The 25,504-nt window shown below is 37.4% G+C and overlaps 1 protein-coding gene across 8 annotated transcripts in view; it reads left to right on the forward strand.

Annotated features, from left to right (window-relative positions):
* akap13b (A-kinase anchoring protein 13b) overlaps positions 1 to 25,504 on the forward strand; it is a 104,202-nt gene that overhangs the window by 68,557 nt on the left and 10,141 nt on the right. For 3 of the 8 annotated variants that reach the window (XM_089127606.1, XM_089127604.1, XM_089127609.1), the window contains exons 11-32: positions 489 to 808; positions 3,365 to 3,412; positions 4,324 to 4,383; positions 5,551 to 5,737; positions 8,325 to 8,421; positions 8,886 to 9,008; positions 11,129 to 11,171; positions 11,789 to 11,903; positions 15,588 to 15,750; positions 19,139 to 19,206; positions 19,461 to 19,527; positions 19,622 to 19,772; positions 19,977 to 20,086; positions 20,179 to 20,325; positions 20,407 to 20,654; positions 20,769 to 20,894; positions 21,042 to 21,159; positions 21,246 to 21,497; positions 23,145 to 23,221; positions 23,470 to 23,651; positions 24,193 to 24,293; positions 24,675 to 24,851. In XM_089127606.1, the coding sequence (XP_088983732.1) occupies positions 489 to 808; positions 3,365 to 3,412; positions 4,324 to 4,383; positions 5,551 to 5,737; positions 8,325 to 8,421; positions 8,886 to 9,008; positions 11,129 to 11,171; positions 11,789 to 11,903; positions 15,588 to 15,750; positions 19,139 to 19,206; positions 19,461 to 19,527; positions 19,622 to 19,772; positions 19,977 to 20,086; positions 20,179 to 20,325; positions 20,407 to 20,654; positions 20,769 to 20,894; positions 21,042 to 21,159; positions 21,246 to 21,497; positions 23,145 to 23,221; positions 23,470 to 23,651; positions 24,193 to 24,293; positions 24,675 to 24,851 (2,980 nt within the window). The remainder of the gene's footprint in view (positions 1 to 488; positions 809 to 3,364; positions 3,413 to 4,323; positions 4,384 to 5,550; positions 5,738 to 8,324; positions 8,422 to 8,885; positions 9,009 to 11,128; positions 11,172 to 11,788; positions 11,904 to 15,587; positions 15,751 to 19,138; positions 19,207 to 19,460; positions 19,528 to 19,621; positions 19,773 to 19,976; positions 20,087 to 20,178; positions 20,326 to 20,406; positions 20,655 to 20,768; positions 20,895 to 21,041; positions 21,160 to 21,245; positions 21,498 to 23,144; positions 23,222 to 23,469; positions 23,652 to 24,192; positions 24,294 to 24,674; positions 24,852 to 25,504) is intronic. The other 5 variants (XM_089127605.1, XM_089127607.1, XM_089127608.1 and 2 more) reach the window with 5 other exon arrangements.

The raw sequence follows: 25,504 nt of genomic DNA on the forward strand, positions 1-25,504 counted from the left end.
GAAGTGTTTTTTTTCCCCCCATGGCTCATAAATTCAACTATTACGGTACGGTTATTGTGTAATGTAGCCGCTAGCTCACCACACCCCTCTCCTGGCTGGAGTCTCAGCATGCGAATAAACTAATGAGCCGCTGTGAATGGAAATGAGTTTCAGGGCTGTGTGTTTCTATGTTATGTAAGCTTTATAAGGATGGAAAGAACTGTGACTCCATGGGGTTTGTAGGGAAAAAAAATGAGTCTGCTTGTATGTACACTGCGGAGATGTAAAAGTGGTACGTCATCAGCAGTCATTCGCAAAATTCACATACGCTTGTTCTAACCAGGTGCTATGTGTGATTTTCATTTCATTGGGAAGTCCAACCCACAGTGGAATTTTATTGGTCCAAAATCCCAGTCTTTAAAGCTTCTGTACTAAACATCAAATATGTTTAGATTGGAAGTGATTTTGTTTTTGCAAACTGTAATTGTCGTCCTCTTTCTCCATCAAAGGGTGAGGACAGTGTCACTCTCACCAGCGGTGTGTCCATGACCTACTCGTCCTCTACAGATGACGGCTCCAGTCTGGGGACCCCTAGCGCCATCCCTCAGGCCAGCACTGAGGCCCCTGCATCAGACACCTGTCAGGAAAACCCCACTTCTCCTGGAGCTTCACCCATTTCTAGAGAAACAGAGGAGGAAGAAAAAAAGGACCGTCTGACCGAGGTCCCGGCCATTCTACGCCCCTCAATACGATCCCTGTCTCCTTTCCGCAGGCACAGCTGGGGCCCGGGCAAAAATACAACAGGGGAGTTGGAGATTAGTCGGCGCAGGTATGAATCTCCTGTGAACGTGATTTCACCAAGAACCACATGGGCCTGGATCAACTTTGCAATCAACCAATCAGATTTGAGAAGTTTACAGTTTATGTCAAGTTTAGGGTTAGAACCAGGGTGAAGTACTTGCCCTCTGATTTTAGGGAAAAGTTATGGATAGGGTTAGGTTTAGGGGTAGGGATTGGGTAAGCACTACATTTTGGGACGGGAAAATTGATCCAGGATCAACAAAATATGTTGATCCAGGACCATGTCTTACTTCGCAAAATCACAGTGACCATGAATCTCTACTGCTAAAAATGTACGTTTTTTGACTTAACCGCAGTGTACTTTGGTTTACACTAGGATATACGTACAGTTCACGTGATATAAGTATTGTCGTCATGCAGCCCAGGCTGTAGTTTTACAGTCGAAAACATTTTTTGTCAGTCACAACTTTTTACGAGGAATAGCGCAGCCACAGAAATATGCGGACATGTGTTGATGTGTTGAGCGACTTTCGACACACGCTATACTATGGAGTATACTTTAAAAGGCTTCACGTTCATCTGTACACATACACAAAGCGTTCATGTCAAAACTGAAGTCACTTTGTGGTATGCAAACAGCAATTTTCTGTCTTCTTGAAACAGAACATTACGACATATTGGGAGGTTTGAACTATTCTTAAATAGCCAATTGACTTAAGTTTAACATCACAGTCCAGTGCAGTGCAAATTTAGAGAATCCTATCCATCTTAAACCATAAAAGTTAGCCATTTGTAATGACGAACATGAAGAAATATCTTATTTTGTCCTTCTGTAGTAATGGAAGCTACCTTGTTAGTTTACTTGTGGTATGCTAAGCTACCATGCTAATCAGTTAGCAGGGCGTTGAGATGGCTAATAATGTTCCAAAACATCTTGCAGTATCTAGTTCTAGAAAATAATCAAAAGTTATCAGGTAGAGGTATGCTGAGATTGCATGCTAAGCAGTTTGTGGTATTTTAAGCTCTTATTCTAATCAGATGTGTGGTATGCAAAGCTGGTTGGCTAACCTGTTAGCTAGCGTGCTAATTGAAATAGCTGAATGACAAAATGTGTAATTTGACTATTTTGCTTCTGTTATCTGATGTATAGTTTGGAAGACATTGTCAGAACTATCATGATATATAGTATAAATAAGAGACATTTTAAATGCATATATTTGGTTATATATATATATATATATATATATATATATATATATATATATATATATATAATATATATATTATTAGGGCTGTCAAACAATTAATCGCATCCAAAATAAAAGGTTTTAGAAAAAATATTATTTATATATAAAATATTTATATTTAGCCTATATATAATATAAATTATATATAAATCTATAGACAGTATGAAAATATGTCATGCAAAAAGGTTTTACATTTAACAATGTTGTTTATGCCTGTTGTTTATATTTCCTGTAAAACATCCGATAACATTATTACAGCAACACATGGAAACACAAGCCCAATATGCCACCCCCTCTGCCTGATCCTTCATTTTATCCATATTTATTATGCTATCAGATATAAACATACTGTAGCATACACTTTAAACTTGAGTTTAAGCTTGCAGTTGCTCAGTTTTATTTTTTGTCCCATCATCTTCGCATTAGTTTTGCTTTGTGTACAGCTCTCCCCTGAGTCATTGGCAGTCTGTATGTGAATGTGTTTGTGTGTTTATGAAGGGAAATCCCAGTAGTGTGATGGCTCTTTCCTCTGTGGGCTTTGTAAGCAGGCAGATGTTGTGTGAAAGAAAGAGCTGCATTTAGGTCACACAAGACTTTGTTCCGGCCAATGATAAAACAGATGACCTCTTAATACTCAGAAAGACAGAAAAGAGGAACATCATGGTTAGCGTTATGGTTGTTTCTTTTCATGCTGAAGAGAACTATCCAATAAATCCAATATGTATGTATATGTGTATATATATATATATATATATATGTGTGTGTGTGTGTGTGTGTGTGTATATACATATACAGTATATACATATATATATATATACATATATATGTGTGTGTGTGTCTGTGTGTGTGTATGTGTATATAATTCATATTATATTTTATACAAATATAGTTGTTTGTATAAAATACAATAAACATTATGTATATTTTAAACCAAAAAGACTGCAAAACCAGAATAATTTTATTATATTGACTATATTTTATTATTAATTTATTATATTGACCATAATTACAACATAAAAATAAATATTTTTGAAAGTATCAATAATTATAATACATTTTTATATAATTATGAATCTATAAAATATTTATAATTTCTATCAGAAAATGTATTTATAATTACTATTGGAATAATTCTCAGTTATTGGTGTCAACCAAGAATGTCTATTATGTGTATTTGCATCTACATTTGAATGTTTTTACTCTTGTTTAATCATCATTCAAGTAAACATTCCTAAGGGTGTCAATCATCTCATCTGCTCTTCTTATTAATTTTTGGTTCATTGTATCTGTCTATCCATCTTCTCCTCATCATTTTCATTTTCCATCACTTTTTCCAGTTCGTCTGGAGGTGAAATGGAGCGCAGGTCTGCAGGCCATAGGAGAAGGTACCATCATCCATTTTCACTCTCTCCGCTCAGGGGCCCCATCAAACTGCGTCTGAATGGTCCATGGAAATATTTAAAATGCTATATTATGGTGTATGCTGCTATATGCTATGCTAACCTCATCAAAATATCCAATGAACCTCTTCGAAGTTAAACATGTTTAGTTCACAGTGTCAATGATATATTAACCTTGTTTCCCCCATGGAATAAAAAAAGTACCGTAATTGCCTATATAAACTCACAATTCGGACACTTTTTCTCACAATTGCAAGTCTATAACTCGCAATTCTGAATTTATTTCTCGCAAATCTGAGTTTATATCTCGGAAGCTTAAGTTATACCCAAACTCAAAAAAAAAAAAATGTGTGAGCTATAAACTTGAAATTTCTGGAAATAAAGTCATAATTGTAAGTAATAACACGCAATCATGAGAAAAAAAGTCATAATTGCGAGTTATAGACTTGGAATTGCATGAAATGGTCATAATTGTGACTTATCACCTTTCAAATGTGAGAAATAGTCAGAATTGCGAGTTTATATCACAATTCTGACTTTTTTCAAAATTAGTATTGAGGTTAAAAAGTCTTTGGTAAAGAGTTTAAAAGATCAAAAAGGGATTAAAACTTTCAAAATTAATTGTATTTCAGTTTCCTTGCCAACTATCTGAAATAAAATAATCAAAAATATTTATTTTAGTTAACATTTATTTTATTTCAACTAGTAAAAATGTTTGTTTATGGTATCAAATACAGTAACTATAATAACCCTGCACGACTTATCATAAAAGAAAGTTATGTAATGTTAAATGTTCAAGGGCCACTTTTAGATCTGGTCTTTGTAGTAACAAGTTTCTCTTTTGTCTTTCAATCCATCCATCCTTCCATCCTCTTTTCATGTGCTTAACTATGAAGCATGAGCTGGTGTCCTTCGGTTGCCCTGCACACAGAAAACGACGAAATAAATGAAAGAAGGTAAAAAAAAAAAATAAGAGGAAGTGTCTAAAATCTTTAAAGAAAACTTCTTTGGTAATGGTTACGGCGTGAATTGCATTATGAAAGCACAAATGGTGTGTTGTAGAAAGACGGAGGTGTATGCGGATGGTGTTTCGTGTGTTAGTCTACTTCCTTTCTATGGTTTAGTCTTCTCTCCTCTCTGGACAAACATCTGAGACCACAAACACTCTTGCAGTCACTTCCGTTTACTTCATTGTCTGAGACCGAAACAAACCGGCCACTCTCATGTATCCGTTTAGCTGAACAGTTGATTTAAACTACAGTATGACAGCAGATATTAACTGATGTTAACAATGACTAACATATTGATCTGGATCTCTGAGCCTGATGAGAGGTGAGATGTTTTTACTTTTATCTTAAGCGTTTCCTGTTAGAAAGAATTTCAGAACACATCACACTCAACGCTAAGTTGCTTTCTGAACAGTTATCTTGAAGTAAATTTATAAAATGTGACGTTTTTTAGCATGTAGTTTAGATCTTCTACATACTATTGGAATACTTGCACTGCATTTTATTAATAAACAAATTTTTTTTTTTTCCAGAACTAACTTTTTAACCATTTGATCCAAAAGTAGTTTTCACTGCATCTATGAAGTAACTTGCCCTCAAATACACACCGATTGACTGAAATGGCAAAATAATAAAATGTTTATTTTTTGAAATTCTCTACGCAATAACTTATTGAACTTTGTGTATAATGTGCATGTTGTCTGTTGACGCAAACACTTGTTTAGGCCACTGTAAAACATTTTTCATTGATTTTCACCATGTGTAAAATGGCTAACCATTTCTGTGGCAGAGCTTGAATGATTTTGCTTGAGAAAATGTCATGAGCTTGTTGTTTAGCGCGCGTCAGTGGATTAGCTTTCACAGACTGAGGTCAAGCTTTTATTGTCATCATTTTTGCTAGTTGACTTATGCTTGTTTTCATTCGATTTTTTTTTTGTTTGTTTTTTTGTGAATGTGAATCTCAATGAGTTTGTGTCTAGCCGTATATTTTGTGTTTAAATGTCTCCCACAAGAAGGTAAAAGATCTTGTGGGATTCAGTGTGTACATGTGGTCACCATCTCACCTTTTTAAAATATCTCATCCGCAAAGGCATAATCACATATTTATTTCCACAGTTACAGTCTGGAAGGACTTGCAGCGGAGAAGGAAGGAAGGAAAAGTCTGATCCAGCATGTAGGGGAGGCCAGCCAGGAACCAAACTGTCCGTCAAAGCTGGACAGAGAAGAGAGAGGCTCGCTTGTGTCGCTGACTGAAGAGGAGCAGGAATCAGACCTGGGCGACTGCAGCAGTTTAGACAGTCAGGTAAAATACCATTTATGAATGGATAGATCCAGCGTTGAAACCTGATTGGTTGTGCCAATCAGCATTCATAGACGTAGACAAAAAGCCAATACTGTATATGCATCTCTGACCACACATCAAAATTTTAATTTTATATTAATGTAACAAAATCTATTAAAACTATATTACTTGAACCGTTTAAATTAATATTTATCCAAAGCAAGTTACATGTAAGGCATACACCAAGCGATTCATCATAAAGAGGCAATAAACATGAGAAGTGCTTGTAATACAAAGTTTCAGCCATCGCTCAGGATAGTACAAGCTAGAACAGGGAGGTAAGTATATATTCCTATATAAGTATAGACTATAGTGAAGTAGATGTTCATGGTACCACGAGGCACGTCTCACTTACTGACCGCAGGTAAACTTGTAAGAGAGAGTGGAGATTGGAGGGGCGGAGCCTGTGGCCATCGTGAACTTGATGCAACCTGCTAACGCAAGTGCAGAGAGAGAAACAGCGTCGTGACATTGGCTCTTTTGCGTTCGTGAAGACCAGTCGAGCCAGTGATTTGATTGCACATAAAAGGGTGTTGCAATAGTCCAGCTATGTGCTATTGTAGCAATGTGGTCTTTGAAGGTCAGCTGGTCATCCAAAATTACGGATTTTACAGGAATTTTACAGGACTATTACGGATTTTTACAGAAAATTACGGATTTTACAGGATTATTACGGATTTTTACAGAAAATTACGGATTTTACAGGAATAAATATTCCTGGCCGATGGGACTCGATGGGATTATTGTTGCTGAACCTAGCTGGACGGTCAAATTGTACTGTAATGATGAAGTAGCTGGGAAGATGAGAAGTTTTGTCTTTACTAAGTTGAGTTGGATGTGTTTGCATCTTCATTCATCCATTTCATCCAAAATATCCTGTGTGTCATAAACATAGCAATGGTAGAAGTAAGCTGAAAGTAAGCTCCTAGTAATGTTGTGTATATGGAGAAGAGGAAGGGTCCAAGAACTGAACCCTGAGGTACCCCGGTGACCAGTTGATGTATTTTGGATTCCAAAGACTACGAGTCCCAGTAATGCCCAGTGATGAGAGGATGGACCCAAGGATCCGTTGATTAAGTGTCAAAAGCTGCAGACAGATCTAGTCAAGTCTCATTTATTTATATAGCGCTTTTGGTAATACAAATGGTTTCAAAGCAGCTGTACAGAGATAACAGGAAAATAATACAACAAAGTTTGTTTCCAGAGTAAAATAGCTTCACAATCCATCTTAAGTGAGCAGAGTCTTTTTTTTTTTTTTTTTTTTGTAAAAAAAAAAAAGTTAATTTAGTTCATTTATATTTATAGCCACCCTGGAGAAAACCCTGATGTCATCTCTAGCTTAGTTTAGTTCTCATATTATTGTCAATGTAGGCAGATCAATTATTGTTGAAAATTATTGAAATAAAAAAACAAAAAACAAATTGATAAAATAAATTAAATGTTAAATTTAATGTCCCCAACTAAGCAATCCAAAAGCCAATGGCAACAAACGTGAAGAAAAGATGAAATAGGTGACAGTGGTAAGGAAACAAAACTCCATCAGGTGACCGAATGGAGAAAAAAAACCTTGGGAGAAACCAGGCTTAGTCGGGGGGCTAGTTCTCCTCTGGCCAATGAACGAACAGTGTATGATATGATTCAGGCTGCGTTATAGGTCAGAAGTCAGGTTGAAACAATCAGAAAATTATCAAGTTCCATCTGGTTGAAGATCGGAGTTATCACGTCAATATGGAAATAGGTTTGTTCAGGATAACTGCGGATGGCTGTCGTGTCGATGAGGCCTTCACAGGGGAGAATCATGCGTTGTGGCTAGGCGCAGGTCCACCATCTGATCTGGATATGGCCCGGATCCAGCTGATTACAGTTAACCTTGGAATAAGCAGAAAGACTAACATTAGGAATACATCGGGCGTTATAGGACGTGTTCCCGGTTCCGGCTGACCTAATTTATGCAGCTTAATAATTATTTAACTGATTTGAATAAAAGGAATGTATCATTTTCTTTGTGTATGCCAGGTTAAAGAGATGTGTTTTTTTTAGTCTAGATTTAAACTGATTGAGTGTGTCTGCTTCCCGGACAACGTTAGGGATACTGTTCCAGAGTTTTGGTGTTCGGAAAAGGATCTACCGCCAGCATCGATTTTGATTATTCTAGGTAGAGATGCAATAACCGACAGCAGGCAGTCTCGTAATTAAATCATAATTGGTTATCGTCCAGCTTTTTGTTCTGTTGAAAGTTCTTTGTTCATTTATATTTTAGTATAACTATATTAATTTGTAGAATTTTATTTATTTAGATTTTAATATTTTATCTTATTATAATATTATTATTGATATATTATTTTAATTTATATTAGTTGTATAAATGTATTAATGAAACCATTTAAACTATTTTGTTTAATATATATTTTAATATTTTATGATATATTTTTAAAATGATTTATTGTGTTTATGACCACAATCAATCTCCCATAATTTTTTTTAGTAATAATTTTATTGTATTTAATTTCATTGATTGACTTATTGGTCATATATACGCTGCTTTCAGAAGTCCATCCATTCTGGAAGAAGAGGTGTCCCACCTTCACAACCCATTCTCACCAAGTCTGTCTCCATGTTGGCCATCAGTCAGAAAGACCTGGATGGTGAGTTTAAACACCCTCTCTGGTTTTCTATTCTGCGTCTCACTGTGCCACTCTGAGCTTTGCAGCACTGTAATGCAAAAATGTATTTTATGTTTAAAAATCAATTTAAATAAAGTATATAAATAAGCTTAGATCAGATGTTGCAGAGTTCAGACATTTTTTCCTCTTTTCATGCCCTGGTAAGAGAAGGAGGGGAAACATTCAGTCATATATGACCACACACTGACCGCTCACTTGTCATAATCTAACACCCTGATTTCTTGTCCTGGGATTTTTATACTACAAAAAATGTCCTATCAACTGGGATTGTTGGCATTCTTCACCTCATCAGATTTGGACCTGGTTCCCTTTCACTGTGGTGTCTCTTTAAGGGAGTGGACTTTTACTGCCTGTGTATTAGCACCCAATTTTATTGTAACGCCTGCTTTGATCTTTTATGCCCATGTGATCATGCAACCCACCAGCGATTGGACAGCCACGACCCAAGCGGCGAATCTCCTTCTCCTTCAGCATCTCGCCCATGCTCCCCAAATCTAAAACTCTCTTTTCTATTGGCTCTTCATCCAGTGATGAGGAGGAGGCAGTCAGTAAGTAATATAATATCCCACAATGCCTGGCGTGGCCCCTGCCCGACCCCTGCTTAATGTGAAGTGTCCCCCCCCTACTTCCCTTGTGTCACTAAGTTATTGATCAGACTGGCCCCTTGAATTAGTTTCTAAAACCTATTCAATAATTTTTTTTATTTAATTATTTATTTAATTTGTCCAATGTGTTGAGTGAATCATTTATGACAGTGAGTTATTGATCTATTTATTTTTATCTAGACGGATTTATCTAACCTACGAGTTATGAAAAAAAATATAGAAAATTAACACTGATTGACTGAAGTGCCAAAAAAATAAAAAAAATGTTGTTTTGTTTTGTTTTTTTTAATTCTCTACGCAATAACTTATTGAACTTTGTGTATAATGTGCATGTTGTCTGGTGATGCATTTATTGCACCTTTATATCACTTTCTGATCAAAACTTGCAGAGTGGGTTAAATTTAGTTAGGGTTTTGACAAGTTTATAACTAGCTTTCTGAATATGAATGCCTCTGGTTTACTGGCACATATATTTAGGGTACATCACCCACTTGAGTGCTGTGGTTTGTTACCGCCGCAGTAAATCAACAACGCTCATTAAGTATGTGCAGTGGAAGTGCATGCTTGCCATGCATTTGCCAAGAATCCTTCACAGTCCCTCGTCTGACAGAAAAATGGTATTTTAGGAAGCACATACTTTTACTCAAGTCATTCCTGCAGATTATTGGACGGATGTTACGGATAGCGGGTCTCCCAAATGAGACATTGCCACGTCTGTATTAGTTTCTTTCCATTGGCTCCATCTCTCGCCATGTCTTTCAAAGTCATTCAAATCCACATAAACACATTTCATAGCACTGCTTTTAGATTTCACAGCTGCTTATGGTTCCTTGTAAAAAGAAATGTCTAGATAGCCAAAAAGGCATATGAAGCTATCACCTGAACATGTAAATTTCAAGCAAATATCTGCTTTCATCAATGCATTTGATGATTTTTTGATGTGTTTTAGCTTACCTCAAGGGCATCCAAGATGTATGTGTCTTTGTTTCCATAGTATTTTCAATTTTGATATATTTAGGTCAAACCGTTCTTGTCTATCAGTCGTATAATGCATATAAATGGGGTCCACCTCAAAGAGCATGCACAGAGAAGTCCAAATTAAACATGATTTAATGACTCGTAAATGTAAGTACACATTGATGGCCTAAGACACGAAACGAGCGGTTTGTGTGAGAAAACGAACAGTATTTATATCGTTTTTACCTCTTGTAATCACAGTCAGAGAGATCACTTCCGGCATTTTCCGGTGCTTGCACAGATTTCAGATCACTTGGACGTGGCTGTGGTTACACGAGGTAAAAACAATATAAATACTGTTCGTTTTCTCACACAAACCGCTCGTTTCGTGTCTTAGGCCATCAGTGTGTACTTACATTTACGAGTCATTAAATCATGTTTAATTTGGACTTCTCTGTGCATGCTCTTTGAGGTGGACCCCATAGACCTGCATTATATGAATGACAGACATGAGATCGGTTTGACCTAAAAATATCAATTGAAAATACTGTGGAAACAAAGACACCTACATCTTGGATGCCCTTGAGGTAAGCTAAAACACATCAAAAAATAATTTCAAAGTGAACTATCCCTTTAAGGTCAATTGTTAAGATGTACATTACATTTTATATCTTACAGGCTAAAGCAGTAACTGTCAACACTAGAACTAAGAAAAAACTCTTGCATTTTTATTGATTTTTTTTTTTTAAACTCTTTTTCTTGATCTGTACATAGCTGAGCCAAACCCATCTGTCAGAGGTATCATAAACAACCTACTGTACAAACACAGTGTAATAGTTTACTGTAGAGGGCAAAAACAATATAAGCAAGTTTGTCCAGCCGTTCCAAAACACTATCAGTCATTTCATCTTTAAAAGTTTTTGTGGTTGCAGAACAATGGATACTTTTTTCAATGGTGTCGCTTGAAAAATGGCCTCGCTTTGTTCTCTGCAGGGCTGTGCTACCATAAAACTGCTTGTGTAATTTCTTTTGTACAAGTACAGATCTCCAGAGGCTCGCTTCAAACTGATTAATAATATCAATCAATTGTTTTTCTCTCGTTTCAGGATTGGGCTCGCTCACAGGTACATCAGGATCATTAGAGTACAGGTATGACACCTGCATCACATGCTAATTATGCTAATCTTTTAGTTTATTCTTAGCTAAAAACACAAATAAATGTGCTCATTAACGTATATTTACTTCGTTCAAGTAATAAAGTATTCTCGTGAGTGTATAATATGCCACTGAAAATACATACGGGTAAGGGGTTCTAATGTCGGTCGACATGTTACCCCTCCATCTTGAAAGTACATTAGCCAAAGAGGGACATACCCGTTAATTCAAGCTTCGCCTTTCGCGTCTACGTTTGAGTTAACACTCATGGACGAGGTCGAATTGGAAGCCATGTTAATCTTGGACTACATTGGCCACCGTAGGAGTTGAAACGAATTTCGGAATTGAGAGGAACAGAAACTAATATTCACTGGATGGTCATATACCTTTTCACCCCTAGATGGGGGTAAAAATCACACAGTGTAGCTTTAACGTGTGAAATAATCTAATTACAAGTATATAATTTTGGGATTCTGATTATGTAATCCAAATGAAACCAAGGAATGTTGTGTCAGACTCAAAACGCATGTATCCTGTAAGTATTAGGCCACAGCTCCAACAATATTGCCAGTTTCAAATGTCCCTTTTATGTTCCCTTTTGTCTTATTCAGTATATCAGAAGAGGATCCAGGTCCGTTACGGAGTGAAGGTGAAGGCAAAGTTGTAGGAACCAAAGTGAGCAGGACATTCAGTTACCTCAAGAGCAAGATGAGCAAGAAGAGCAAGGTTGGTATATTAGGATGTACATAGTTACTAGATCTCATAAGTGGAAACAGATGTTATTTATTTTGGCACATATCATTCTGAGGTGATGCAGCACGCTCCTGCTATTTAACTTTGAGGTTTTCTGTGGTTCCTGTAGATGATGAGGTCGCTGATGGTGTGAAAGTATTTAGCAACTCCTGCACTATCTGAGCTTGTTAGATGTTTGCAGAATCTGCTCTTGCGCAGGCATCGTTGTGCACTCTGTCTGTGTAAGGGCTCACAGTAGGGAAGTTCAACAGGAAGTAGAAGCAAGCTGTGGTCTCTGTATGGTTCTGTTTAAATATACTCTGTCTCAGACACTTAGGCTTTACAGCTCCTGAAATTTCTGCGAAAACAAATGCATGTTAAAATCGATTACCACACAGTTTCAGAGAACTTTAATGACATATTTTAGTTGTCTAAATGAATCAGCTGGGCCACCATATATGGTTAGAGTTTATGTACACTTTTTTGACCTAAGAATACTACAGCCTTAACTAGGTCAGTGATGTAGAGAGGAAATGCATTTTAATTGTTTGTTGTCACATTGTCTCTTTGGGTGTGAATTAATTGCGGTGTCCATTGGAATTTAGATTCAGATCGAATGGGCATCACAAAGCAAACAAACAAGTCGTCTCGTGTACTAGGGAGGGTCTTCGGTTAAAGGAAATGCACTGTGTCTTTAAGTTGAGCCCAAATGTGAAAGACGACAAAAAGAAACTGCAGAAGTCACTTCCTCTGGCTGACTCGCCTGCACTCGTCATGGGAACTTGTGTGTTTGTGTAGACAGATACGACCTCATCTGCTATACCTTCAGGCCAGTGCACTTACTGGCTACCAGCATCTGGGATGTCTATGTTGTGTCGTCGGTTTTTACCGCAGGGGCGGTCACTGAAGATCAAGAATACTGGTGGTCTGGGTGAGGTAGGACTGTGATACCAAATTGTTACTGTTATACTGTTCTTGGATAGTCTTTTTCGTCATGAATATTGAAAAGAGACATTTGTTTGATGTACAGTAGTGGTGTTTGTGAATATTATGTTTAGAGGTTTGATGTAAAATTGATTTAATTGACTTGGCAACTTGTTTTTAACTTTTTTTTATGCGCTGAGATCATCGTTTCACCCCAGTTGAGAAATACTTGAATTGCTTCTGTTGATTTTTAGTTTTTTATTGTTGGCTTTGACATGTTTTTAAAATGTAGGCTTGTTTAAACTCTTTGGGAAGCGCATTGTGACCCTCTTCCTTCTAATACAATTTTTAGCCTAATTACTTTTTCTAAGGCTGTTATATTAAGCCACCGACCACACTCACTGCCATGCTAGTTCAGTAAATCTGCTCAAAATTTTTACTTATTTAGAAGGTATGGGATACTAAGAATTAGCTTATCAGACACCTTTTAATCCTTTTGAGTTGGTTAATTATTTTCTTTTTTATATTTTTTTGGCTTGCATGTGATCATAATCTTGGTATAGGCTAGGGCTGTTTGCTGTAGGAGCAGATCAGACAGGATTTTGTAATCAGGGTGGTCTGTAAAAATGGCCATAATAGGTGGTTTGTGGTTCCACTTGAGATCTATTTTCCTTAAGTGCATTACTGTAAATGGCTGTGGTTTTGACACATCATGCAATGTCAAAGAAACAAGATGGAGTGACAAATGGATGGATGGATGGGTAAATGGATGGGTGAAGGGATGAATGGATGGTTGAATGGATGGATGGATGGATGGATGGGTGAATGGATGGATGGATGGGTAAATGGATGGATGGGTGAATGGATTGATAGATGGTGAAGGGATGAATGGATGGTTGAATGGATGGGTGGATGGATGGATGGATGGGTGAATGGATGGATGGATGGGTGAATGGATTGATGGATGGGTGAAGGGAAGAATGGGTGGTTGAATTGAAGGGTGAATGGATAAGTGGATGCATGGATAGGTGGGTGATAAATGGATGAATAGGCGGGTGAGTGGATAAATTGTTAGATAGATAGATAGATAGATAGATAGATAGATAGATAGATAGATAGATAGATAGATAGATAGATAGATAGATAGATAGATAGATAGATGGATGCATGGATAGGTTGGTGGGTTGATGAATTAATGGATTAATGGATAGGTGGGTGATATATAGATGGATGGATAGGTGGATAGATGGGTCGATGATGTATATATAGGTGTGTGGATAGATGAATGGATGGATGGGTGGATGGATAGGTGGATGCATGGATAGGAGGTTGATAAATGGATGCGGGTGGGTGGGTGGAAAAATAGTTGGATAGATAGATGCATGGATAGGTGGGTGGGTGGATGGATGGGTGAATGGATAGGTAGGTGATAGATGGATGGATAGGCGGGTGGGTGGATGGAAAAATAGTTGGATAGATAGATGCATGGATAGGTGGGTGGATGGATGGGTGAATGGATAGGTGTATGCATGAATAGGGGGGTGAAAGATGGATGGATAGGCGGGTGGGTGGGTGGAAAAATAGTTGGATATAGATGCATGGATAGGTGGGTGGGTGGATGGATAAATGGATGGATGGGTGATTGGACAGGTAGGTGATAGATGGATGGATAGGCGGGTGGGTGGGTGGAAAAATAGTTGGATAGATAGGTGGGTGGATGGATGGGTGAATGGATAGGTGTATGCATGAATGGGGGGGTGAAAGATGGATGGATAGGCGGGTCGGTGGGTGGAAAAATAGTTGGATATAGATGCATGGATGGGTGGGTGGATGGATGGATGGGTGAATGGATAGGTGGATGCATGGACAGGTGGGTGATAGATGGATGGATAGGCGGGTGGGTGGGTGGAAAAATAGTTGGATAGATAGATGCATGGATATGTGGGTGGATGGATGGATAAATGGATGAATGGGTGAATGGATAGGTGGTTGATAGATGGAAGGATGGGTGGGTGGGTGGAAAAATAGTTGGATAGATAGATGCATGGATAGGCGGGTGGATGGATGGGTGAATGGATAGGTGTCTGCATGGATGGGGGTGAAAATTGGATGGATAGGTGGGTCGGTGGGTGGAAAAATAGTTGAATATATAGATGCATGGTTGGGTGGCTGGATGGATGGATGGGTGAATGGATAGGTGGATGCATGGATAGGTGGGTGATAGATGGATGGATAGGCGGGCGGGTGGGTGGGTGAAAAAATAGTTGGATAGGTAGATGCATGGATAGGTGGGTGGGTGGATGGATGGAAAGGTGGATGGACGATGTATAGGTGGGTGGATGGATTGGTGGGTAGATAGATGGATGTATAGGTGGGTGGATGGATGGATGATGCAGAAGGTATATATGGTATATATTGATAAAGTAGCGATAGATATATGAGTAAGAGATTTTAAGAATGTATTGAAGTGTTTCATCCCTGCAGTTGGAGATGAAAGATGAAAATGAATAAAAGTATTGATTGTGGAGCTGATGAGGTTTCTCCTCTGATGGATGCTCAGTAGTGGTCTGCTGACACTGAGAGTTTTATGATGAATGTGCCCCGCTCCCATTTAATCTCACATCTGTGCCGGGACCCCCGCTGTAATCGAGTCTAATGCACCGCTTTGACTATCTGCCAGCTGCTGTAATGCTGAAAGCACTCTACATCACACACTTACATTTATTTATTCACCTTTTGTTTTGTATTTTGCAGGAGAAGGAGAAAGATAAGAATAAGGAGCGTGATAAAGATGCCAAAGACAAGGAGAGGAGATCCTCAAATGGGCATCTATTCACTGCCATCATGGGAATACCCACAATCCTCTGCCATCAGTGCAACAAACCCATCAACACTAAAGATGCTTTCCTCTGCACCAGTAAGAGCACATCCCTTAGTATTAGAGTTTAGAACTCTATAATCTTATTTACTATTCTAAACTCTATTGTCTACTCTTCTTTTCTGTTTATCTTATTCTCTTCAATTCTCCTCTAGTTATTTGCTGTTTATTCTACAACTATTTTAATCTTTATTTTACAACTATTTTCTTCTTTATTCTTTTATTGTACTCTAAATTCTATTCTTCTATTGTATATTCTACTCGTATACCCTACTATAATTCTATTCCAGTCTTTTCTACACTTCATACTTTACACTTTTCCTCTTTACTTGTTCCTTCTATTCTATACTCTGCTCTCTACTCTATTCTATTCTACTTAATTCTATACATTCTATACTCTTAATTCTGGTCTATACACTCTACTCTCATTACTATTCTGTACTTCATCTATTACTATATTCTAGTTTGCTAGAAACTCTTTTTCTATGTTCTACATTCTATACTATTCCATTACATACTCTGTTCTGCTCGCTACACTATACTTTTCTCTTATATATTGTTCTTTATTACACTCTTATGTCATAGTTTCCCTACTTGGGGTCACTACTTTTCTAAATGTGTGGATAAAATAACTTGCTTAAATCAAAGGAAAAATAATTCTTTATTTTAAATGAAGTAAGACCAGATCTAGTTTTAGAAATTCTACCCAAGATAAAATGTAAACCGACATGAATATAGCCAGGGTAGCTCTCGTGGCGTTAAGCTATAAGCAAACAAACAAAAATCAAAGAAAAATGACTTGATGAATAAAACTTTATTCTAAACTTAATACGAACAATAATATTCACATTGCTAAAATCACTCCTGATGTAACACAGAAAACCTGTTTTATTCGAATTTATTTGGATCGCCGTCAGTTGTGTTTTATGTTAAATTAAATGTGAAAACAAAACGTTAAAATACTGTGTTCTACTGCACTCTTTCCGCTTTCTTTTGGTGTGCCATAGGCTGGTGTCTTTTTTTGGCACTTCCTCATTTACTGTCATTTGCAGTGTAGCCGTGTGTTTCAGAATTTAATTTACCGCTGCGAAAGTGTTTTTTGCAGAAGCTTGCATCGCAGGAGATTCACACAGGAAGTGGGTTAAATGATTTAATTCGATCCGTAGAGAAATTGCCTGCAGATTGTCTCTAGAAATAACAACGCTATTTTAATTAGACCGTCTGCCCTTGTAATCTTATTATTGATTATAAGCCACAGGTTTCTAGAGAGACAATGGTGTGTACAATATGTGTGGAGAATTGGGTTGATATGCGTTTCAGATTGAGTAAATTTTTAAAGAAACGAAGTGGGAAAAATGGAGTCAGAATCATGGCTATCTGCCCAGTCTGGCATTACACAAGGTTGCATCACTCTGTTGCTCCACCCGCACACAGCTGGCAAGGTTCAGCTCTGCACTGAGACCATCCTGTCAGCGCGCCACTACCGCCATACTGTAGCGCTCTCTGTTTATTGTTCTCAGAGGATGTGCTGGCAGAATCATTACCGTTTCCTCTCATTTCCCAAAAGTGACTGACACTCGAAAGATTTTTTTTTGTTGTTGGATTGATATTAGATCTCTGAAAGTCTTGTCACAAAATAGGTGAAGCAGTTTTTTAGTGCGTAAAGTTTGTGTGTGTGTGGTTATTATTTAAAGACACTATTATTACAATAAAAATGTTTTTTAATTTTTTTTAAATTGCCTTGAATTTTACATTATTGGATTTTTTTTTTTTTTTATTGCAACATGGGTAAAAAATATTATTAACTGTTAATATAGGTCTTTAAAAGTCTTGACACACAATAGATGTGCCTTTTTTAGTAGGTAATGTTTTTGTATGTGGTATATATATATATATATATATATATATATATATATATATATATGCGTGTGTGTGTGTGTGTATATACTGTATATATATATATATATATATATATATATATATATATATATATAAAATATAAAATGTTATTAACCATTAATGTCAGAGCAAGACTTGAACTGGAAATTCATTGTGAAAAGTTTAAGTTACTTAACAGTAAAAACAGTAATTATAGCCGCAATTTATAAAAGTATAATTTTTAGCCGCATACTCGAGTTTTCAGTCACATGATCCTTCAGTAATTATGCTAGGGCTGTGCATCCAAAATAAAAGTTTGTGTTTACAAAATATATGTGGGTGCACTGTGTATAATTATTTTATATATATATATAAACACACACACATGCTTGTATATATTTAAGAAATATTTTCATGTATATAGATTTATATATAATTTATATTATATATAAATATAAATATTTTATATATATAAATGATAGTGATAGTGTATATATATATATACAAAATAATTATACACAGTGCACCCACATATATTATGTAAACACAAACTTTTATTTTGGATGCGATTAATCGCGATTACTCATTTTGACAGCCCTAAATTATTCTAATATGCTGATTTAATGATAATGATGAAACATTTCTTATCAATGTTGAAAGTGGTGCTGCTTAATATTTTTTTGAAAATGGTGATATATCTTTAATGAACAGAAAGTTCAATAGAACAGCATTTATTTGAAACAATATATGTAACGTGCCTCTTTTGATCAGTTTCATTTATTTATCAAAAAAATCTTACTGACTCCACAGTAGTGTATGCTTGTTTTCTTATAAAATAGTCACTTTCCGTGACTGTGTGGGGTTTGCTGTTGTGTAGGAGTGGGGAAAGTTGTGAGCTTGAAGGGGGAAAGATCATAATCTCTACGCCCTCGGACATGTAGTCTGGTGTAGGTCTAGCAGCCCTTGATGCCATCATCCACACAATCTTGTTTGTGGTTTTGTTTTTTAAAGCTTGTAAATCTCTTTTGGGTGTGTCTAAATTCGCTGTAGATTTGTGGTCATGAGGTGCAAAGTACACTGACAGAGAAAGGCAAAAGAACCATCCGTGCAGGTATGTTTTGACTGGGGATTAGCAGCATTGAAGTGAGCGTTTTTCTTTAGCATTACATTGATAGTAAATCTGCGTAACATTAAATCGGTCATTGATTTGAAATAGCCAATCACTTATGGCATGTTGTTTCTGCATTTTAATTTAGATTAGCCTCTGAAACTCATCATTTTAGCTTGTTTTCATGGAGTATAAACACTGACTCAACCGAAGTGTTTGTAGCTAAATTTGTGGTAAACATCAGCTGTTTGGCAGAGGTGGAGACACGAATGGGGAAGCAGGAAATGGCACAGTCTTAGTATTGTGCCACTCTTTTCCATGTTTATTCCGTTTACTGTTATTTTACAGCTTAAGGCTCATTTTATCTGCTTTTGAATGAAATCAAGTGGAATATTGCTTTAAACTGATGGATAAAGGCCTGTACATTGTGTTTGTTTTCAGATTGTAATACACATGTCCACAAAGGTTGCAGAGAAAGTCTTCCTGTTTGTGCTAAGGTCAAAATGAAGGTAATTCATTGACTTTTATGTTGGATCTCATATGACTGTCATAAACAGGACTAATTTTTTGTTTTATTCAAATCGCTCTTTGACCAAAACTGTAAGAATAATATGATGATAGAGAATGTTTAAACAACAAATAAAGATTATGTCAGTGTTTACAGTGCTCATGTCTTTCCAAAGCTATATTATGTTATTCATAAAAGTGGAAACAGAAACTATTTCGTTATAAAAAAAATGAAACGTTCAAATATTTCTTTCAGCAGCAAAAACAACAGCAGACCGTCACAGATTCTGCCCTGACGCCTGGTGTCACTCTTCGAAGTAAAAGTAAATTCCTCACACAATCTTGTATTTCTTTGTTTTATGCGTTTCTTCTGTATTTGTATCATTCAAAAATATGACCATTTGTTGATCTGTTTAGCCCTCCCGGCACGGGAACGTCCTTGGTCCGCCATTTCTGTTCCTGATGACCAACCCGCTCCTCTCGCCCCTCCTCGGAAAAGCCCCAGCAGTATCATGTCTTTCAGCAGCAACCCGCTGTCCAAGAGCATGTCCATTAATAACATTGCAGGGTCAGTGCCGTTGCTAACTGAAAACAATAACACGTTTTTAGATTTAGTATTGAAATTACTCTTAAAATCACGTGTTTGCCTCTGTTTATTCTTGGAGATCTTTTTAATTCATCATTATTAAACCTTTATGAATTGTGTCCTTAATATCTTGATTGAATACTCATAGTTTTACCAGTAAAACTTTAAAACATGCTTCTCATTCAGACAAATGGAAGACCCTCCGCTAAAGACTTTGAAGTTTCTGTCCCAGTCTACCGACTCCCTTCACAAGACCAGTAAAGTCACCGAATCCACAGAATCTCTCACCGATGAGGGTAAGTCTCTTCATCTTGTACTGGAATCATTACTCTCATTACCAGAGGAAAGGTCAAATTTTAGGCTAATTCATACTAAATTTGTACGGCAGGTACAGAGATGATGGACTGTCAGTTGATGGGAGAATTTGAAGCTGACATTAAAGAGCTGGAGGCAGATTCTTGGAGCTTTACGGTAGACAAAAAATTCCTGAAACCGCTTAAAAAGGATGTTATCAAGAGGCAAGATGTCATCTACGGTAAGAATAACAGAAGACCCTACACTTTCAAATCATCAAAATATTCCCCCTTTAATCTGATATTCCCCCTTTCAATATCAGAGCTCATCCAGACAGAAATGCACCACGTGAGGACCTTGAAGATCATGGCTGATGTTTACAGTAAAGGACTACTGAGAGAGGTTCAATTGGAGGTCCAGACTGTAGAGAAGATGTTTCCCATGTTAGAAGAAGTTCTGGACCTGCACACACAGTTCTTCTCACACCTGCTCGAAAGGAAGAAAGAGTCTGGGAGCCACGAAGAGGGCGGCTTTGTCATACAAAAGATTGGTGACGTGCTGGTCTCTCAGGTAGGATCAGGCTCAGACCTCTTGTGGAGCATCTGTAGAAATCCATTGATTTTAAATGTCTGAAGCATTTAGTATATGTACTGATCAATTTTTCCACTCCTTATTCATCCGTAGTTCTCAGGTTCCAATGCTGACAGAATGAAGAAAGTCTATGGGAAGTTCTGCAGCAGACACAATGAAGCTGTGAACTTCTACAAGGAGCTTCACACCAAAGACAAACGTTTTCAAGCTTTCATCAAGGTAGCATCTCAAATTATTTCTCAAACAGTCAAAAATGTTAGTTTGTAAAAGTAGCCTAAAGTGTTTAATCTTTCCGTTCTTTTGTTTCTTTCTCGAGACTCTGAAATGGAACCGCTCCCATGTTTTACATCTGTTTCTATTTTCCAGAAAAAGATGAGCAGCCCTGCTGTCCGACGGCTAAGCATTCCTGAGTGTATATTGTTAGTCACACAAAGAATCACAAAGTATCCCGTGTTATTACAGAGAATACTGCAGCACACGAAAGGTACGACTTCTTACAATAGTAGTCAGGCTATTTTAATACCCTTATTTGTGGTGCTCCAGTTAATATTGTTTCATGTTTCATGACAGAAAATGAGGAGGACCATGCAGACATAAGCCAAAGTCTGAGGTTGCTAAAAGAGGTGATTGCTGCTGTTGACAATAAAGTGAATGAGCACGAGAAGAAAAAGAAGCTAAAGGAAGTGTACAGCCGGACAGACAGCAAGTCCATCATGAGAATGAAAAGCGGGCAGATGTTTGCCAGAGAGGATCTGTTACGTGGGCAGAAGTTAATTCACGACGGGTCGCTACAGCTGAAGAATACAGCCGGCAGGCTCAAGGGTAAGAACCAGTGCGATGGGTTCATTGGTGAACGAATATATCAGCAGATAAAAAGAAATTAGAAACCACTCAGAACACTGCAAATGCATAGCAACACCCTGGCAACCAGCTACAACACCCTAGCAACTACGTAACAGAAACAACATGATAAAACCCACTCAGAACACCTTAGCAACACCCTGGCAACCACCTACAACACCCTAGCAACTACATAACAGACATAACATGATAAAACCCACTCAGAACACCTTAGCAACACCCTGGCAACCACCTACAACACCCTAGCAACTATGTAACAGAAACAACATGATAAAACCCACTCAGAACACCTTAGCAACACCCTGGTAACCACCTACAACACCCTAGCAACTACGTAACAGAAACAACATGATAAAACCCACTCAGAACACCTTAGCAACACCCTGGCAACCACCTACAACACCCTAGCAACTACATAACAGACATAACATGATAAAACCCACTCAGAACACCTTAGCAACACCCTGGCAACCACCTACAACACCCTAGCAACTACGTAACAGAAACAACATGATAAAACCCACTCAGAACACCTTAGCAACACCTTGGCAACCACCTACAATGCCCCAGCAATTACGTACAACAACAACATGCTAAAAATACTCTCAGGACACCATGACAACCACATAGCAATGCACTGGCAACCACCATGACAACCACCATAACATGTTGCAATAACGGCAACATGTTAAAAACCTCTCAGAACACATGGCACATGACCCTAACCCTAACCCTCCAACCACATGGCAAAACCCTGGTAACAGCAAACATGGGAAAAACACAAGCTATACACCTTAGCAGATGATTAACAACCACCTGGCAACTACCTTAGACACTTCGGGCCTGTTCACATATCGCGTCTTTTGCACGCTCAAGTTCGTTATTTCAAATGGAGGCGCGCGGTATGCATGCTCATAATGGAAGCGACGCGCTCGTTTTTTTCAAGCGCGTCCGCATCGAGATAAAAACATCTCTACTTTTCAGAATGCCGCAAGCGCACCATAAACGCACAGTAGGTCATGTGACAAGAACCAACCGGAGCGCAACCGCCCTAGCGCTTTGGAAAAAGGAGAATGCGGTGCACCCAACGTTTTCTACGCGTTTTTAGGCGCCATATGTGAATCCGGCCTTTAGCAGTCACATAACAATAACACACTAAATAAAAATGTACACCTTAGAAAACCACCTAGCAATGCCCTGGAAACCAATCATACCACCTTGGCAACCATGTAACAAACAGCTACTTGCTAAAAACTACCCATACACTTTAGCAACTACATAACACCTTAGCACTAACTCTCAATACCATAGCAACCATATAGAAACACCCTAGAAACTATCCACAACACACAGAACAAGCGTAAAACCATTCTGGACCCCCTTTATAAAAATGCCCTGGAAACCACCCACAACCATCTAAATTTTGTCTAGATTTGCATTCACATTTTATTCACATTTGCTTGATTTATTCAGTTCAAAATACAGAAAATGGATTAAAAAACCTTGATATTTCACTGACAGAACGCAGCCATGTCTATCACCACAGAAACTCACACCCACACTAATACAAACATGGCCTGTTTTTTAATCTGATGTGGTGTTCTCCAGATGTCCAGGCTCTTCTGCTGAAGGATGTGATTGTGTTCCTGCAGGAGAAAGATCAGAAGTACATATTCGCCTCTTTGGTATGTTTATCTTTATGACTCTTCTTGTGACTCCCAGAACAGTGTTCATCAGTAATACATATTTACTTTACACTTTGTTGTTTGGATGCTGATCTAAACAATCTAGTATTGTGTAATGTCTCTGCTGCTCTGTCAGGGCTGGTTTTAATTGGAACATTGCATATCAAGTTCTTTGGAACTTTCTTATTGTGGCCCATGACCTCACTATGATTTTTCTACTCTCATCTCATCTTGTTCTCCACTCTCAGGACCAGCGCTCCACCGTCATCTCTCTGCAGAAACTCATCTTGAGGGAAGTAGCCAATGAGGAGAAAGGTCTGTTCCTCATCACGGCCGGCATTGAGAAGCCTGAGATGGTGGAGGTGTATGCAAGCTCCAAAGAGGAGAGGAACACATGGATGCAGCTCATTCAAGAAGCCATGCAGTCAATGTGAGTCTTTGAATGTACAAAAATATATTGTATGTGTATGTATATGTGTATATATATATATATATATATATATGAAGAGTTCAGATGCAAAAGCCTCCAAGTGCCATTTGAAATTTTCTTCTAAAATGATCATTTTTATCAAGCTTGTATATTTAAGTTCAGTAATTTCACGTAAATGGCAATGAAGATTACCTATTAATTGTCATTTAAGTAAACCATTCAAATATCAAGTAAATAAGTGATAGGCTACTAGGTGCCACAGCAACACTCTTGACCCAAAAAGTATTGCTATACCACGATACTCAATATGTTGTCCCACAGTGAGTCATTTTTCTCTGTTGCACCTACACAAAATTTGAGGGTTTTCCCACCTGCCAAATCCCAGTTTAACCACTGTATGTATGTATTATATGTGTGTGTGTATAATATATATATCAAATAATGTAAATAAGTAAAAAATAATTGTTTGCTTACCATAAAATAATTGTGACAAACACTTTAAACATCAAAATTTGTGTGAGCTGGTAGTCTTTCTTTACAGACTCTCAATTTCCTCCAGGGAGCGAGATGATGACGAAGGTGTGCCTAGTGAAAACGAAGAGGACAGAAGACTTCATGAAATCAAAGTCAAGGAGTTGAGAGGTACAGAATTACTTCTGCCTTTTTTTTTTTTTTTTTAGATATGGCTCTTTTGGGTTTAAAGAAAAAGTTTTATTAGGAACATTAAAATCACCCGATATTTCCAGAAATCTTAATGAAAATTACTTCTCACAGAAATTAAAGTTTTAAATGAATGGAAATTTCTATTGAATACAGTATATGTACATTTCATTGACAAGAAATTGCTCTTTATGACTGCAGTCTGTTTACAATTTAACAATAAATTGTGGTGTATAGAATGACTGAAAAACTCATAATGAACATTCAGTGGTTCAGAGGTGTGTAAACTGCTATTTGCTCCCAAAATGAATGCTGAAGTGAATCCTAGGTTGCTCATCCTAAAATGAATAACTGTCTTTACAGATCAGCTGCACAAGAAGGATGAGCAAATGTTGAATTTACTGGAGGAAAAAGTAAAGTTGTTCAGGGACATGTGTGACGTACCCGACGAGACCGGCCTCCACAACAGAATGCTCTTCAGGGCCACGCCCGATGACATCACCAAAGGGGAACCAATCATGAACGAGGCTCTGAAGGAAGGTGAGACGACTAGTACAGTTATATAATGCTTATTATACAAGTCGTAAAAAAAACACTGTGGTCGTCTTACAAACATATGGCAGCGAGTAAACTGTGGATACATTGGGGATACGTTTTTATGAATATTGCAATCTTAGAGAGCTGAAATGTAGAACATAATTTGATTTTTAAATGACTCACTGAACTCGAGGGTGTTAGCAACATGTTGCATCAGCTCATAGTACAGCCTGTGCGTATGTTCCCTGGCCAGTTACATAAGCTCTCTTAATATATATATATATATATTTTAGCAAAGATTAAGTTTATTTTTTTACTTTTAAATACAAATTAAAACCAATCGGTCAAATTACTAGAAATAAAAATAAGCATTTTCACTATGTCCTTAGACTTTTTTAAAGGAATCATGAACATAATAAAACACAATAAATTATTGCAAACATGATGTTTTATTATAAAATATGTTTTTTTTTCCCAATTTTATAATACAGATGAATGAAGCACATTGGTTGTGGTTGAGAAAACTGAGCATGAGGAAAATCAATATATCAATAATTTTTTTTATTATAAATCAAGGTTCAGAGACCATTTAAGTAAGCCATTTCTAAGTTTATTTTCTAGAGTTCTATGGCTCTGAACACTGCTGTTTTGTTTGC

Source organism: Pimephales promelas, chromosome 25, assembly GCF_988280905.1.
Source record: "Pimephales promelas chromosome 25, fPimPro1.hap1.1, whole genome shotgun sequence".
In the NCBI taxonomy this organism is placed as follows: domain Eukaryota; kingdom Metazoa; phylum Chordata; class Actinopteri; order Cypriniformes; family Leuciscidae; genus Pimephales; species Pimephales promelas.